Source organism: Thunnus maccoyii, chromosome 2 (genome assembly GCF_910596095.1).
Source record: "Thunnus maccoyii chromosome 2, fThuMac1.1, whole genome shotgun sequence".
Lineage (NCBI taxonomy): Eukaryota > Metazoa > Chordata > Actinopteri > Scombriformes > Scombridae > Thunnus > Thunnus maccoyii.
In genome coordinates, this window is record NC_056534.1 from 34,044,078 (window position 1) to 34,063,101 (window position 19,024).

Below are 19,024 nucleotides of genomic sequence, written 5' to 3' on the forward strand. Positions count from 1 at the left end.
GCCACATCAGGGCAGATGCTTCCTGAAAAGGGCACTTTATTCCCAGTTTACTGTTGGATGGATGGTGGACAAAAATACATTGTCACATGGATACTTCAGACCATCTGGGTCAAACTCTCCAAGTAACAAAAGGTTTTCTTCAAACTCTTACTGTCACAGGAAGTTTCTAGTCTTCCAAGAGATTGTGTCATCAGACTTCCAGTTGTTGTGATTCTCTCGTTTCTGCTGCACTTATTGTTTCAGATACAGGTGACACTGTTGAAACTTGTTGTACGTCATCCTGTGGGAAAGGAAGACAACTCCTTTTATGACTTTGTTGGAGGCCGATCCTGCACATCTGCGCTTGTGGCCTGATCTAAGAAGTGCGCGTCACTCCCGATGGTTTCAGCATTACCTCACACGCTTGTGAAATGAAACTATTGTGTTTGATTAAGTGCATTTAAAAAAATCTGGTCGTTGTTTAGGCTTGAAAACAAGTCACTAAGGGCTCACAAGTATCTTTTTATTGGACGGAGCTTAAGCTAGGCTATTGTACTAAAAATCAAATGTCAACTTTCCTTTTCCTATACCCATAAACACTGTGCAGGTCATTTCCTGCAGCTGGATAAGATTATGTTCACCTGGAAGAACGCAGTGACCTGCATTTTCAGACGTCTTGGTGATGCCCTCTAAGCTCAAATCCCATTAAACAAACTAAACCAGATTTTGAGTAAAACACTCAAAACATACTTGATGTGAAAAGACTTTTAGAAATAGGACGCTACCCAAACAGGCAAACACACACACACACACACACACACCTAAAAGCTTGCAGACACACGCAGAGACCAGGTGAGGTCTGTAATTTCAGCCAAACACTCAAATAGCCTCTGCCCGTTATGTTAGCACAATGCTGTTCTTTCAAGCCGCCAACGTGACAGTGCTGCAAAGCAGGAGAGTGCCTGCCTGCAAGCTTGCCAGCGCTATTGATTCCCCCCCATCTAACCTCAGAGTGTGTGTCAGTGAGACCGGTCCCCCCACTGCGGCTATGATGTCTCACTACTGTGCATAAACTCTCTGCCCTTTTTCTTGAGAGATGCACTTGTTCACCCCGACACAAAATGCAGCGCAAGAGGAAGTGTGCCGATACCAACGACCAATCTGATACCAGAGCTCTAGTTTTCCCCTAAATTTAGGAGTGAGGGCTGAGCAATATGTTGATACTGTGTTGATATTGTGATATGAGACTAGATGTTGTCTTAGATTTTTGGATATAATAATATCAGTGTTGTCTTATCCTGGTTTTAAAGGCTGCATTACAGTAAAGTGATGTCATTTTCTGAACTTACCAGACCAGTTCTAGCTGTTCTATTATAAACCTTCACCCACGTAGTTATTATAACCACATTACTGATGATTACTTATCAAAAATCTCATTGTGTAAACATTTTGTGAAAGCACCAGTAGTCATCCCTACAATAATATTACAATATCAAAGTATTTGGTCAAAAATATTGTGTTTTTTTCCGATATTGCCCAGCCTTAACTGGCTAATTTTATTGTTGGGTAACAGGAGGCCAGAGATCGCTGTGGCACTAAAAGTTACTGTGAGTCAGCGGCTCGTTGTGGCTGAATGAATGTAATGGATTTCATGACAGTGACAAAGAATCACAATCAGTATTTAATGTGGATTGATCATATCATGGCTGATACTCGATCGGCTTAATAAGGTCAGTATCTGGACCGATGTCGATCTGTCATATTGGATTGGTGCATCCCCGGTTGAAAATGTTCATGCACCAGTTTCAACACACACAAAAAAAAACTCTTAACAGTCATTTTGCTTAGAGACAAAAACATTTCTGTCTCGATTTGAGCTTCCAGAGAGAGAAACTAGTGTAAAGCTTCTGCTCTAAGTGCCAAGAGGATTCTTTTGATTTTTGGCCTACCCCCTTTGAGGTTGCACATTATCTAAAGTGGACTTGGTAACATTTCACTATGTTACCCTCTAATCCTGAGGGCACCGCTCCACTGTTCAGCACCCAAGAGATGAAGTGAAACACATCTGCTGAGACATGGCTCTGAGGGGAGAGGCGGCGGTTTAAAAAAAAAAAAAAAAAAAAAAGAATCTCTGGAGTGAGTTCAACCACTAATGTTCTATCAAACGAGACCTTCGGGACTTTAAAAAAGAAAAAAACATAATAGAGAGCAGCCGTGACATTTGCCTCACACGAGGGGGGTTCTCGACAGAACCGGCCAAAGCACCATAAATTATCCACTTGTGTTTTCTGGCAAGTGGCGGAGGAAGAGGAGAAAATGTGTACTTCCTCTGAAAACCACAGAACTAGTGCAAATGAGGCTGAGTAAATTTACCACAAGGTATTGGTAAATCATCTCTATGAATGATGAGCAAACTGTGCCACATGCTGGAAAAGCACAGAGGAGAGGAGCAGAGAGCCTAATCGCAGAGGCCAGATGAGAGAGCGAGATGTGCCGTAGAAGACGCAGAAAATAGAAGCAGCATGTGCGAGTACGACTCAAATTCAATTTCATCTGATTTAATCAAGTGCTTCTGAGAGCTTTTGACCTTTTGACTTTCTGGGTCGCACACAAAGTCACGAAAACCTTCCGAGGCAGCCGCAGAGAGTCAGAGAGAACCGCAGAATTTAACACTATAATAAATTAATATCATCATTTACCCACCATGACATCATGAGACTTGGATTAGCTGCCAAAATCTGTATCCAAATGCCTTCTTGCAGATGGAATGCAACAAAAAAAAAAACCCACCTCAGTGTGGCTCACAAATCACCTTGAGGCAAATTTCAATCCTTGCATGTCAACTGACATAACCACCAGAAGCCTCCTTTAAAATTCTTCTCTTCCTCTTTGTTCTTCCTTCATCATGTGACTTTTAATAATCAGATAAATCAAGTAATGTCTAAAACAAAGCAGATAGAAACAGGATGCGTTAACCAGATGTGTTTTTCCTGCATGTTTAACGTGACATGAAACAGCATGAATTTACACATCCATGCATTACTCTCTATCTGTTGTTTTACATTGCCTGTATGCATAATGTTGTTGCATACTGACAGTATACTATAAGTTTTCATATTGCTGTAAATCCAGACCTAACTACCTGGTAAAAAAAAAAGCTGTAGGCTTTGACTTCCAAAGGTAAACACAGATGCATGAATGAGACGGGTGGATGAAGTCAGCTGAGTTGATTCAGTCCCGCCTGGTCTATATTGGTCCGACTTTAAATACAACCTACCATCTGAGTGCTAGAAACATGTAATCTGGTGCTGCCACTAAGGCCCATAACACTGGAATCAAAAACAAACAGAGAGAGGAGAGGAAATGAAGGGAAGGAAGACAACAAAGTGAGACAGAGAGGCACATGTGTGGACACCCAGGCGGTGACACACATGTTGTTTGTTCAGGCTCGACATGAGAGAGAGAGAGAGAGCGACGGACTGAGGAAGACGGAGAGAAGAAATGTGGACGATAGGAGAAAGAGAGCGCATGTGTCCGCGTCCAGCTGGTGACACACACACACTTGTTATTGTTGTTGTAGTTGACTAAGAGTAAAGCAGAGCTGAGAGGCCGACCGTCCCTGATGTAAGAGCTGGAAACACTCTGCGGCTCACAGGGAGACCACCTGTTACTGCTGACTGAGAGCCGGTTGGCTCGCGTTCAAAACCACATGAAGCGGGAATAATATACATACCGCTGCATGACCACAAGTGTGACACAGGCATGCTCAGTGTGATGTAGTGGTAAATAATGATGGTGGGTTTAACCTATGACGTCCAGCCTGTGAAATCAGCTATCACTGGTGATAACAAACAGCTTTTACAAGTCATAAAACAACAAGGTGCTCAACGTAGAATGGTTTGAAAGACAGAAATTACAGATAAAAATGTTTTTTAAGGCGGTATTAATTGATTTTGCTACTTTGGAGCAGCGGGATAAGCTGTAAATTTTACTCATGACGAGTTGAGGCCGTGAAAACCAACCGAGAAGGGCTGACAAAAAACTAGAGCATGTCTTAAAAGTGGCATTAAACCAAACTAAACAAGACTTTAGCCGATGGTCAGCTGGTCATCGACATCAGCGTGTGTTTGTGCAACTATCTCAGAGGAAATAACTGGTCAGTAGTTCGTGTTTCCAACAAAAACATCCCGAAAGGACAAACAAAACAATCTAGCCGATCCTCTAATTACACAGATACACATACAATTATCTACGCTCATAATAACAATTGAAAATATGTGATAAAACATTGAAGCTGGTAAAGTTTTGCTTTTCACGAGAGTTATCAGCCTGTAGTCCTGATGTCTACACACACACACACACACACACACACACACACACACACGCACACACACACACAGAGTATCAAGTGGAAACCTGCATCAGCAGCACTATGCTCCTGCCCTTCCAGACATCTGCCACAAAACACGGGATGCCAAGAAAACCACACTGGGCATGTGCAGAATGCGAATCACATTTAAAGCTTAAAAAAAGAACGGGCCAAACCACTGCAGCCACTACCCAATATCAATCTCACACACTTCCAGGCTTGTGTTACTCTACTTGTGAAGAACATTCATTCATGACATTCACTACCCGAGCGACATCTAACCTTATCCGATACCTTACTTTACCATAAATCTGCTGCCTCTAAAGCCGACAAAGTGTCCTCGCTTCAAAAAGTAATTCAAAGTACAAACGCAAACGTCTAAAAATGTAAAATCCTATTGTAAACAGTCAGGAGCACTTCAGTCAGAGACTAGCCTTGAGTCAATAGAGCAGAACAAATATTCCTAATACTATGCGGGCTGAACTGAAAGACAGGGGGCTTGTTGTACAATCTCTACACAAGGTGATGCAACTGTTCAAAGGGCACGATCCGAACAGCGAGATCTGACAACAATGAGTCGTGTCTACATGTGCCCGTGAGCTTGACTTTGTCTCCAGTTTAATGAAAGGTTTGGTTCCTGTCAGGGAAGCAAATTTATTTGGGGTCAAAGAGGAGACAAACCGATCCAGAAGCATGATTTATATTCAATACATCGAAAATACTATGGTATAAGATGTTTTTGCTCTCTTTGCACAGGATTCTGATCCTGGCCGAGGTTGCGGCCTACGGCAAAGTCCAGATACAGTATCCTCATGCATTGTCTTTCCTAAATATTTAACACGTGTGGTCCCAAATGGGCTCAAACCTCTAACTGTTCCTCCAGCACTTGAGTCAAGTTTGGCTAGTGGAGCAAAAAGTAATGCTCAACAATCCAAACCTCCAAAGAAAGAAAATCAAAGAACGACATTATGTGTGTTGGCTGAAATATGCCTTGTGCTCACTGAGTTGTTTACTTCAGCAAAACCTGACCCAACATAAGAGCGGCTGGCCTGGAGGGAACTTGGAGAGCAGCAGCAGTTAGCCTGAGCGAGGGTGTGGCGGCTGGTGGTTATATTAGGGTTTTAGCGGGTCGCTGACTGCTGTGATTCTGTTACCGGTGTCACAACATCAGTAACCGGGGACACAAGCAACAACATACATACACATACTGATGTAACTTCATTAGAAATCACGGGGTTGAGGAATAGTAACTAACAGCCAGAGAAAATGGGAACTGACCACCCAAAGTATTAGTCAGTGAGGTGAGAAGGTCTTTGCGTGCAGCGAGTTCTCCCTTGGGTGTTCTATTAATACTCAGCTCTGATTTTAATAAGCAACTTCTTTCTATTTTGGCAAATGATTATGCTCCATCTTATAATTTTAGACAACTGTGGTATGCAAATTATGCAGACCTCTCTTGAAGGCCAGCAGGAAGTCTTGCCATGTATAAACACATATTCTCTAAATGGGACATTTCTCTATTTTAACTTACGGGGCTTTGTAAGATTTGTGTGACACGTTTCTTCTGCTCCAGAACGTTGAAGTCCTGCCGGAGGTCGGGCGACATGTTCCTGGCTCTGATGTACTCCGGGTCGTTGACGTTGACCCTGTCGAAGTAGCGCTCCTTGGTCCCGCCGCCGGGTGGGGGAGGGGTGGTCACAACCCCCTGATGGTTGTCCGCACTCATGCCTGCTTCACCTCAGTTGCACGCTCTATGGCTGCCGCTCTGACTCTCTCACCTGAGAAGTGGAAAATCAGAGAGAGAGTGAGAGAGGTGGATCGGTTAGAGTACAAATCATATCCTTCAAAAGGCAAGTGGGAAAGGTTTAATATTTACATTTGCACTCAGATGTTTTGTGGTATTTCACAGCACGAAAAACTGGAGTGTGGAGAACAGAACAGCATGTACCAGTATTCAAACTAAAGCGCTTGTGACAATGTGGTATGCAAATAATGCAGCCATCAGGATGCAAAACAGATTCGCCTGTAGAAGGTAAAATGCATGTGGGAAAATTTAAGAGTTTCACGATGCCTATTTTATTCAATTAAATTTTTATGATGCATTATTCTGAATTAATATCACAGGAACAACAAAGCCTTCGCTAATGGACACCACTGATGTTTAAAGGCTGGTTCACATCAATGATTCGCAATGAGACTGAACTTGCAAAAGAATCCAAGATGTCTAGTCGTTCTAAAACCGGGCCATTCACATCAAAGCAACACACATAGACACGATGACCGTTTCCATAGCGACGACGCCTCAGCATACCCCTCTACTTCTGCGTTGATACGTCGTATTAAGTCGATTTGTTTGATTATCTGTTTGTGTTTACTTGGCGAGAAAAAAGAAAGAAATGGATGACAGCGACTTGCTCGCAGGGTTCGCAGTAACACTTATCAATAAACGGACGGCGAAGACGGCGAGCTAGAAAACCGAGGATCTGGAGCTGTCTTTGGCTACCGCAGCGGCAGAGATAAGGTGCCTACGCCCATCTATGTAAGGAGTTGGAGCTGGTCCTCCCTCTCCTCTGTCCATGAAATCCGACATGTTTTCGTACTGGCCTGTACTGTTCTGTGATTGGCTGAAGGGAAATAGTGACGTCCTAACGTTCTAAAACTGTACTGACAAGGTAGGTCATTTGATACCCCGGGCAACGGCTTCAGACGCTCTGCAACAAACCAGTTCACGCTGCTGCAGTTTTCTCTGATCTGAACTAGGCTTAATACGTACAGTATTTCTCCCCCTTGCACAGGGTTGAGTGAAATTATTATTGTCATTCTTTCAATGCAAGTAGTTATTCAATAGGACAAACAAAAAGTTATTTATTCCTTTCACTGATGTGAAATGTCTGGCATGAGGCAACCCTGCTGACAAATAAAATAATGACTCTTCTATTGTCAGCAGATGACAGGCACACAGTCACAGCATGAGTTTGTCAAACATGTGAAAACATGCTCATGTTTTTGTGGATTTAAGAGGTGCTGCTCTTTGGTTTGACGCAAAGAACAGGCTGCAACACATTGTGTCACACTGTAGACACTGACAATGGACACTACTGCACGTAGGCAGTAACCAGGACACACTGACACACCATCCGACAAAGCGTACGAAGAGGACAGAAGCAGTTTTGTTTGAATGTCTAGACCTTGACTGTTGAGGCGGTTTACTCCCACTGCTCATTTTCAGGTCAGCTGGCATGACGACAAACACTTTGCAGGATACAGTCGAAGCAACAAGTGTGACCGACTGTCTCCAGGACTTGTTGTCATGCCAGGAGACAGCCAATAAAAGGCAAAAAGAAATAAATATGAGAATAGGGCACCTTGTGACGAGAGACAAATTCTGGAGACGTCTGACAAACACATCTAATCTCAACTAGAAAGCATAGATTTCCTTTTAATTTATGGAAATGACCAAAATCCTCAATCTCCTCACGCTAACTAACAAACAAACGTGACCGAACATAACTTCCTTGGCAGCGGTAAAACATCGAAGACTCAGGGAGAGGGGAGAGAATGGAGAGAAGAGACAGACAGAATACAGAAAACTGCATCAGCGGTTGCAGTAGCGGAGGATAAGCTGGTGGTGTATTAGGGAGGGGCGGAGCTTATGGGACCAGATGGTGTCTTGGCTTTGAGGGCAGAGAGGAATGAGAGAGAGAAAGCAAGAAAGAGTTTAAGAAAGGGATCCCGCTGCTTTCTGTCTTCAAAAAGCCCAGTGGCCATCTGACAGCAGGCAGATTGGAAATTTAGGGGTTTATGTTGCCAGAAGTGACTCTCTCTCTCTCTCCGCTTTTGACCTTTTTCTGCTATTCAGTCATTTTGATGGTGAACGGGGGGGGGTTGGAGAGGTGATTTGGTTTGACTCATGCCGCTAAGCTACTCATTCAGGTCAAATGCCACTTAAAAAGATGGTTGAGATTAGCGGAGGGACACACAGCTCGGTATATAGAAGAGTCATCCTCAGACCAAACAAAACAGTATGTTAAAAGAAATCCTTTCAAGAGGATGAATGTGTATCCATGGCATGAAGTGACCACAAATCTCCACTTGTTGACATGTACAGTATCGCTACCACATCAATTTATCATGACTTTGAAGCTGAAACAATTAATTGGTAACTATTTTGATAATCGATTAATCATTAAGGTAATTTTCCTAGCAAAAATGCTGAACATTCATTGGTTCCAGATTCTCAAATGTGAAGATTTCCTGCTGTCATGTGTTTTATCTCACTGTAAACTAAATATCTTTGGATTGTTGGTTGGAGAAAACAAACTATTTGAAGACATCAACGCAGGTTTTAGAAAATTGTGATGGGTATTTTTCACTATTTCAGGACATTTTATAGACCATTACTACACTATTTCCCTCTTTTTTTCAACCACAAGTCTAGCTGATATTTTTTATTGAACGCTTTTGCAGCAGCAGGTGATGTTATAAGCATAGTTCTTAAACTTTCACATAAAAGCAGCTACGCAATATTACTTATATACTCAGGTTTACCCCGTACAACCACTGCTGCTTCCTCTACTGAACACTAAGCAGTAAAGTGTTTAATGTTAATTCAGTTGTGGATGATCAGTGTGCTTATCACTACCTTACCAAAATTTCCTACATTGGGAATCGGAACCGGTAAGCCACGGATATGCAGCTACAAATTTTAGGAAAAGAGAATGTTACACCTCTAATTTGTTTTGCTTGCTTTCCCTTGAATATGCCGAAATATCTGTTTAAACAACCGGCATTTCCTATATGGTGTTATCTCTAAACCAGAGAATCCATAGGAACGCAGGGAACCTCTCTTTCCCTCTACCTGATCCCCCATACTAAAGCTGTGATTTATACTATGGAAACGAATAAAAGCCGCCCAAAAAATCCTCTTTAAGTGAAGGCAGCTGGGCGGCAAAGAGTTATGTAACCTGATATTGAATTCATCCTCCTGCTTTGCCTTCACTGTTCTGCTTACTGAGTAGTTGTGCACAGGATGGGCTGGGATAAAACTGAGAGAAACCTCCGAATGACTGGTGATGAGAGCAGTATCATGATATAAAAATGAAGGTAATTAAAAGAAGGCAGACCCATTCGCTACTGTGCAATCTTGTTTCCTTCATTTCTTGAACTTGTTCTTCTGTTTGCTGTCTTGTGGCTTTACTTCCTCATTTTTTTTTGGTGTTCCGAAGACCCCACTGCTGTACATGTGTAAAAAAACAATAATTGCAAAATCAACTACATTTGTTCCTTTAAATACTTCTCCTGACCATAAAACATTGTTACAACACCAAAAGAGGAAGTGTCTCATGTATAATATGTTATATAGGTTATGGATGAAGAAATATAATTCATTTTGTTTGCCAAAAAGCCACAGACAAAGAAACAGTTCAGTATATTATCCTACAAACTAACTTCCTGTTATACTTTTAACAAGTTAAGTGTTAAAACTCCAATGACAGGAATCCAAATTGACTTATTTGGGATTTGAGAGGAGTAGTGTTGTGTACAAGAGTACTGTCATTAATCAATTAGTTGTTTGGTCCATAAAATTTCAGAAAATGGCAAAAAAAGAGTTGATTGCTGTTCCCCAAAACACAAGATGACGTCCTCAAATATCTATATTTGTCCTAACCAACGGTCCATAACCCAAAGATATTCAATTTACTGTCATAAAAGAAAACAGAAACCAGAAAATATTCACATTTGAGAAGCTGGAACCAGAGAATTTGGAAATTTTCTTCTTAAAAAAATGACTCAAAGAGATTAATCAGTTATCAAAATAGTTGCCAATTAATTTAATAGTTGGTAACTAACCGATTAATCGTTGCAACTCTGTCACCACCTATCGCAGTAAATGCAATATAGTGTATCAAATCACTTGAGCACAGAAAACATATCTGAGAAGGTGTGATTGACGGCAAGAACGAATGCCTGAAATTTGTCGAATGAGTGGGATTCTGCGTGGTTGAACGCAACAGCTGTAGCCTGACCAAAATAAAGTTACACACCCCACTCTAAGCCCCGCCTCTCCTTCCACACACACAGACACACACACACACTAGTACACCAGCCCAACCATGCTCTGCAAGAAGACACACAACTCCAGCAGTCCCCAGCATGAACTGCCCCCATCCCTCTGTCTCTGTCAATAGATCATTGTCCCCGTCCTGAACCCTCTCGGTGTGGTCACATACAGAGAGATCAACGGTTGAGGGTGAGCGGTCGTGGTGGTTTTGTGTTGTTGTTGTGTGTGTGTGTACGTGAGAGAGTGCATAATTAATCCAATAAGAATGAAATACGATCCTCACATTACAGCATCAATGTTTATAATTCAAATTTCATGCTTCGCAACAGATGCTCTCTCTCGTGATTCATCCAAACACATCTTGAATGAAACACGCTGAAGTTACACAACAATGCCAAAAGTTTAGACTGAGTTCAGTGACCAACCGGCTGGATATTTGAGACACAATTGCCCTTTAAAAGATATGGCATTGGAGGACAGCGGTGTATTGTAATTGATTTAAACTCCATTCATTTGTGGCAGATAGACAGGGCTGGCTGTGTTTATTGCAGGGTGCTGGACCGCTACCGCAGCCTGAGGCAAGGTGACCACAACCCCTCACCCTGTGACCTTTAGTGACCCTCCCCCATCGCTCATTTTCAGCAGCTCTGCAGACATAAGCCGTCTTCATCTGTGGGGAAGCCGTCCATGAAAACTTTCTCATCTAGAAAATCTAAAGGTTGCTATAAACCAAAGACTGCTTAACATGTTTTTTGGTTACTAGGAGTTACATGAAGAATGGTGTGAATCAGGGGTCGGTAACCTCCATCTAGCCTGGCCTTAACCTCCACACAACAATAGGCTGTTAATGCATGAGAGGTAAAGATGTTAGGGATGTCGGACATATTTTAAAGGATTGGTAGTGGATAAAATAAAGCCCATCAGTGTACTCTACTGTGTACTCTCTGTCTGCCTCAGCCTGCTAGTGTTGCAGTGCTGCTGGGCTCTACAGTGTGAACATTCTGCTGCATAAGCAAGTGAAAATTAGTGAGTTAATGTGACAAATTATTTGGGTGCACCACTGAGTGACTCTGAGGCAAAATGCACAGATTCACTAATTATCATACAAAACATTTCAGTAACAGATTCTCATTTTTTGTGCCAACGTCGCTTTCGGTGGTTAAAATGACAAATGTTAGGCGGCGGATCACAGCTGTCTCTAATTAACGTTAAATCCGTAAGTAACTTGACAACAGGACTAGATTAAACTTGTCTGTTGTTGTGTTAAAGTGCTCTCTGTAGCCAGTGTTTGCACATTACATATTATATGACAAACATTTTCTGTCATGCAAGACCTCAGTGAACGCATGACTGACTCATCTTCTTTTAATTTGAGATTGAAAGAATGAGTTCCCTCTTCTATCTCTATTATGGGAGCTTACTGTACATCTCTAAGACAGAGTGCTGGCCCGTAATGCCAAGTACTCCTCTGACATTTGAAGCTGGATAAGAGCCAGCGGCTCAGACAACACACACAACTCTCCATCTTCCTCTGTTGACAGGCAGCTAATCTGGAAAGCTACATCTACCCATCTCTCTGTCTCTCTACTTCGTCTCCATCTCTATCTCTCTGTCCATCATCCTTCTCGATAACTTTATTTCATTTTCTGTCCCTAAACATTGTGTACTAGATGCTTGTCACATGCAAACTCAGTGAAACCAAGAAAAACAAACTTACGCTAATGCTGATTAAAGTCTTAGACAGTACACACATGCATAAACAAACACACTAGACAAGACACTCGGCAGCACCGCCACTGAATCATCCACTCGCTCGCGCACACAAACACACCTCATATCATGCCTGGGGGAAGCTTCAAAGCATGGCTGCTTGTGTATCTACTAACTGCCACCCCTAAAAATAAACAAACTGCCTTTTGGGTTGTGTTACAACCCTTGCAGCAACAATACCAGGAAAGAATCTGTATGTTGGCTAATTATATCCACACTCACACACAAATCCGCACACACTGACCTGTAGCGTAAACCCTGTAAAAGCCACACACATGCACAGACACACACACACACACACACACACAAACATAGGAGTGGGTGTGTTCCTTGTCTAAACACGCCTGCATGACATATCTAGTGGTGAAACTGTGTGAGCCAAAGCCTCAGCAGCTTACAGATCCTGCAGCGGCTTTACTATGAGATGGAGAAAACTCTTCTCCGGAGGCCACCGACGTGCTAGTCGGTCTTTCCTCTGTGACGGACGCACGGCGGAGTCTGGTTGTAGTTTGGAGAGAGTTGCATTCCTTATAAATTGTTGATGGATGTTTTTTAGATTCTTGCTGCTGCAGTGACCCTTAAACTCTCTGTTGTGTCTTCCTTCACACACACAGGCTCTACTGTTCTACACATTAGAGATAATAACCAGAGCTAATCTTCACTGCTGCTCACACTAACTGCACTGTTACTGCCGAGCGTGTTCATAGTGCAGGAGTGTGTGAGCATCCGACATGGAATTCCCCTAAAATTATAAATCAAGTTTTAGGGATTGGTAATTTTTGGAGTCATGCTTTGGCGGCTAGTTTGAATACAAAAAAAAAAAAGAAGCTTGACTCTTATTAGAGAAATGAAAGGGACTGTGTATCCTCAAAAGAACAGATCCCAGAGGAATGAAATATCTGAACGCTATATTCCAAATGGCTAACCAGGTGTAGTGACACAAGAGACCAACACATAAACAAATAAGCCAAGCCCAACCAACCTTGTACTTCCTTCTTGGTCAGTGAATGGGAGAGAACAGGCAGTAGTAGTAGGCGGCTGAGGCAAAACACATGTCTCTATTTTCCCTCCGTTGCTCGCTGTCTGCGCTAAAATTCCAACAACCGAGTCCCAGACAGAGATCGGGAGAGACAAGAGAGAGAAAGAGCGGGATATGAACAGAAGGAGAGTGCCAGGCGCCGATCAAGAAAACCAGTCAGTCCACTTGTCTGTCCAGATTTTCCATATAGATGCTCTTTGGTTGAGCTGCCAGCAAACAGCAGATATGCTTTCTCTCAGATTCCTGCGGGCTCTGCTCCTCGGCGTTCATCAGAGGGAGAAGTATCAACAGCTGTGAGTGTGTGTGTGTATGTGAGAGGATCTGAGTGTGTGTGTGTGCCTGTGTGCCCTCAGCGAATGAGGATGTGTGTTTGTGTGGAAAAGAAGCTAAAGGAACCACGTGATGCAGGCTTAATCCCCCGCCCACTGGCTCCAAGCATACACACACACACACACACACACACACACACACACAGATCCAGGCAAATACACACATACAGCCTACTAGACCAATCAGAGCTCAGGCTCACACACTAATCACCCCCTCCTCCTCCCTCGCCCGCACTCTCTCTCTCTCTCTCTCTCTCTCTAGTCTTTTTTTTCTTGTCTCTCTTTTTTCTTTGATCCATTCACTTTCTGGTCTCTCTCCCACATTCCACAATCCTCTCTCTCTCTCTCTTTCTCTCTTTATGTCTCTCATTCACACCCCCCGACTCTCCCCGCCACCCCCTTCTGGGCGACTGTACTAAAGGTCAGTGTTTATGAGTTCGGCTGGCAGCCGTGTAACTGCAACCACACAACCTGCTGCAGCAGAAACTGTGTGGCCTTTACCGCCACCTCGGCCCCTTCCGAATGAATGTAATCTGGATCTGTGGTGAACTGAATTACCAGTGGGCTCAAAAAGACAGAGAACACCGCGAAAACTAAGATACTGAAACAGAAACATCATAATTTAATGATTCTTGTTCACATCCCAGGTCAGGGGTCAGCCACATAACAGCTGTTTGCGATTTAGTGTCTCGCCTGAAGCAAACCTCTGATTGTGCAATCTTGAATTTTAACCAGGCCTGTTTTTTTTTTTTTCCTTTTTTATTCTGATCTATTCTCACAAAAACTGCTTCTCTACTGACCAGCTACATACAATTTTGTCAGATGATGCTTGTAATAAGGTTAAACCAATGTTACTATACCAATAAAACTATTTTTTATGATAGCAATATGTAGGATTACATAAGAAACATATTCAAAATCACATAAAAAATAATCACATTAATGGTTGTTGCAATGAACCATGTTCCATTTCAGCAGACAAAACTAATTGTGTTAGTTTCAAATGACATCCTGATTAAAACCATTAATATGGATGATAACATTCTGTAAAACAAAAACATGATATGATCATATTGACAGAATATGATACCACTGATAACCAATATAAGCTAATTACTGCCAAGCCCAATTGATTACAGAGTAAAACAAAAGACATGTCTACTTTTAGAGTTGTTTTTTTGAATGGTAGAATGCAAAACTATCTGATTATAGGGATAAAAAAACAGACAAATTTGTTCTTTAAGGACACTTTAGTATGATGTACAATTAGAACTGGGAAGTTTGTACTTGTGTGCTCCAGTTGAGAGACGGTCACATTACTCTACTCTACAACCTGTTGCATCATCAAGACAGGAAATGAACCACAGTTGTAGTTATAAGACCGAGACGCAGACGACTGAACCGCCAGAGCAACACAACACACATTTTCTCTTGTAATACTTGGATGTGGTCCAATGCACAAGTCATATATGCAAAAGAAAAACAAACAAGCCAAGCAGCCATCAACCTGCCAGCCAAGTCATGACTGATGCGGTTTAATTTTACACCTCAGTTGCTATGTAAATTTACATGTGTATCACTTACAGATGCTATTTTATACTTGCTCTGATAACTTCAGATTTAATACCAAAAGGCTTTACTTATAGGTGTGATACATAGAAGTTTTGAAAGGTCAACCATAATCTAATAACATCTAAATATCTAAAAGATCCAGGATATAGATAGTGTCTTTCCTGGTTTAGTGCAAGTGGTAAAGTACGTGAATTACCAACTGTCTCTTTTAGTAACATTAATTTTTAACTTTGAACTGTCTTGTAAAAGTATGTCATTATCTCATTTTGGCATAAAAGTCTCGTCATAAAACATAACTTCCAATTCATGCAGGTAGAGCTGTAGGTTTTAGTGCCAAAGGTTCTTGGCTGAGAGCTCTTGGGCAATAAAGAACAGAAGTGCCTGCTGACTGCTATCACCTGAGATGATCAGTAGTTTTTGTTTAGGCTCCTGAAACTGTAACAAATCTGCTGCAACAGACGCCAAGCCAAACCTATCTGCTGGTTATCTGCTCCTAAGCTGAAAACCTGCCAAGATGACAGTTTACACATAATCCAGCATTGTTTTTTTGAAATCCCGCTATCAGTTCAAACCAGCTGTTTGACTATGATGTTTTCAATGCCATAGTGCAAAGTGGTGATTCGTGTTCAGACAAGAAGAGAAAATAATTAGCAAAATATGTATTACATGATTAATGTTGGTGAGAGGATGAGTGATTGACATTATTGATTATTGTAAGTGTTGAGGTATGTATGACATGTCTGTTACTCGCTCTAAGCCAACACTTAAAATGAGAGGTACTCTGTGATTGACAGTTAAGACACGTTGACTATTATCACCTTCGCCGTGAACCTGTAACATACTGCAACTTTCTCAATAAAATACTGTTGAGCTTAAAACCACAGCTGGGTGCAATAATACTAAAATTATACACAAAAGTTATAATTTGAACACATTCTATATGGTGATATATTGCGTTTAATGTGCTCTTTTATATTAAGAGTTTTGAAGTTTAAATGTTTTAACTCTTTATTGAGTCGAAAATTCATACATACATAATAAATGCATAATAATAACCCATTGTTATTATACATTAGATACATTATGATGGGTTTACATGTAATTTTGATAACCACATTAGTCTAAAGATACTAAAGAGTAAATGTTTTGTATTGTGATGTGTTACTGCACCATCCATTATCTTTACGTTGTACTGTGTTATGCGTTAAACAGACATGGGCTGGGTACTGCTGGTGATGTAAAATAGGTTGATCCCTAAAAATGGCATCACATGCATATGGACGAAATCAGTGGGGGGGCTGCAGCTGGAAGTATCACCCTGCCGTCACCACATGACCTACAATACTGTCTCTTCCCACAGAGTTTGTCCTCTGCACAAATGAAGCTCTCTTGCGAATTACTTGCTGGTCTATGAAATCATTTTAGAAGCAACGCTTACGAAATACAGGCAACGCTTATATTGCCTGGAGGGACTGTTTATTTCAGATTGGGGTTCTTGAAGTAAACCCTTTTTTCAGTGCAATAAACATTCACTTATGAAAGTGGAAAAAATATACTGTAGAGTAGAAATGCACAACTGATGGAGAGTCTGCAGATTCTAAGCCAAATGCTGACAGCGGATTTCACTGATTAGTTTCTCCAATCTGGATGAAGGCAAGATGATGACTAAAATCTGCTGCATCATGGCTGACTGGAATCAAAACCTGCAGATTTTTACATGGCACACCCTTCACAATAAAACGTATTGTAACTCACTGAATGAATGTGTTCAACGTTTACGCTCTGGTGATAATTACATAATTGGTAACAAGCAGCATTTGTGTTTTATAGTCTTTTTCATGTTTTGCTTTGGGCAACTTCTCTGTTGATGGTTTCCTTTCAATATAGTCATTGCGTAAGCTGTAAATGTTCTGCATACAACACGCATGTTTTGTCAAAATAAAAATATTAATTGTGATTGGTCCAATATTAGGTTTTTCTGTATTGGTCAGCCCTGTGTCTGCATACAGTATTCTCGTCCGCAGTGCAGTGAATATGCCAAGTATAGACTGGCATAGAGAGGAGACCGATCCCCCTCTACCTCCTACCACCACCTACACCCCTCCTTCTGGATGTTGGTGCATCACTCAGCACTTTAAACCCAACTCCCCTCTACACACACACACACACACACACACACACACACACACACACACCATCTCCTTGCTGCCACTGCCAGGACTGACTCAGTGAAACAGAACTTCCTGCACAATGCTGAATGCTGCCACTTAATGCAAGACAGATCCCAAACACAGGTCATTATATGAAGACGATATGCTGCTACTATAGATTGTGTGACACAAGTATGTTTGGTAACACCTGCTGCTTAGGTGCTATACAGTTATGAGAGGGTTAGCCTGTGGCTAGACACTTAAAAACATTCAAATGACTCATTTCTGCATGACCGATAACTACAACAAAATAAAACATCTGGAGAGTGAATCTTGTGCTCCAGTATTACAAAACCCTCCTGTCTTTACTGGGAATTTACACAACTGTTAAAAATTTGTAGGCAATAAAGTCAGAAAGCTTGAAAATCTTGACACTGCTTTACGGATTCAACTCCCTCTTTGTTTTGGCAACATGACGAGCGGGAAGAGCGCTGGAAGCAGAGACATCCCATCAAACCGGGACAGTCCCAGCACAGTGTCCAAGCAGCAATGTCTCACTGATAACTGTAGGCTTGTCTCCTAACGATAGCTAATCACGGCCTTGTAGCAACCCAAATTACTGTTGTTGCTTTAGGTTGACTCATGTGACACGTTACATTAAGGTTAGACTAAACCCAGGCGCTCGAATGCGTGCTTGAGACTCCGCCGTCTCCACGCAACTGTTATCATGTCTGATGATTGATGAATCCTTCGCACACCGCAAGTGCTCTTAAGTAATCCCATATTTTTGCTGAAGTCACCCCCTCCTTGACCCGTGTGATAAACTGCGGTCAAAAACAAAACACAATGGAGAGGAAGACCTGAGCGTCTGCTGGGTTAAATGCACGCTGGTCTCCATTTACTGCCAAAACTCTGATATCAGTGTTTCCCACCAAACGCTGAGCAGTAACAGGAGAGGAGAGAGGAGGCACGTTCACTGATGCTAACTTTTCAGGAATGCACAAACACTTGAGCTCATTATTGGGACGTCTGTACTTTTTTCTCCAAGAATGAAAAAAAAATGGCTGACTGGTGTAGAGATCCCACAGTGGGGGAACTGACAGATGTGGTAATGCTAAAGAAAATACAACTCATTCACAGTTAATGCTTGTGAGGCAACCCCACTGACATAAGAGAAGTTTTTTTTTTTTTTTTTAACAAGGCTTGTTTTGACTACTTGTACTTCAAACGACATTTTCCCACATGACAAGGAGGTCAAGTTGATCCCTGGAGAACAGCATGGAGCCACACGGCGGCCTCCGAAATAACTCTTAGTGACAGCTTGTCAGTCCATATATGACAACATTTAGCATTGTGAGTCAACCTACAGGAGAGATATAGGACAAACAAGCCTAAAGAGCAGATTGAGACATTTGCCATGGATGATTGAAACTTCATGTCAGTGGGTGTTTAGATCAAAACTGTGTTGCAAGGGGGCTGCATTTTTAGGGGCATGTTTTCTACGGGTAGCGGTGAAACGATGATATACAACCCAGGAAGGCTGGTTACAGTGATAGATCCAGGAGTTTGAGAATTATCAGATGGCAAAACAGGATTTTACAACACAATCATTCAATCCTTTATCTCAGTGACCACGAGATAATTCACATTTAAAGAGTAATCTACCAGGAATGTACGCATGCATGTCTTTGATTAGTCGATGCAAGGCGTGGCTGGATGATGTCATATCGCTGCTTAACTTTATTGCCAGATATT

The 19,024-nt window shown here is 41.9% G+C and overlaps 1 protein-coding gene across 6 annotated transcripts in view; it reads right to left on the reverse strand.

Moving 5' to 3' along the window:
- Nucleotides 1–19,024, reverse strand: part of add3a (adducin 3 (gamma) a) — a 105,086-nt gene that overhangs the window by 26,965 nt on the left and 59,097 nt on the right. For 5 of the 6 annotated variants that reach the window (XM_042388591.1, XM_042388600.1, XM_042388606.1 and 2 more), the window contains one exon: nucleotides 5,880–6,126. In XM_042388591.1, the coding sequence (XP_042244525.1) occupies nucleotides 5,880–6,074 (195 nt within the window). In that variant the 5' untranslated portion in view covers nucleotides 6,075–6,126. Of the gene's footprint in view, nucleotides 1–5,879; nucleotides 6,127–13,161; nucleotides 13,557–19,024 lie in introns of those variants that run through there. The other variant, XM_042388584.1, reaches the window with a different exon arrangement.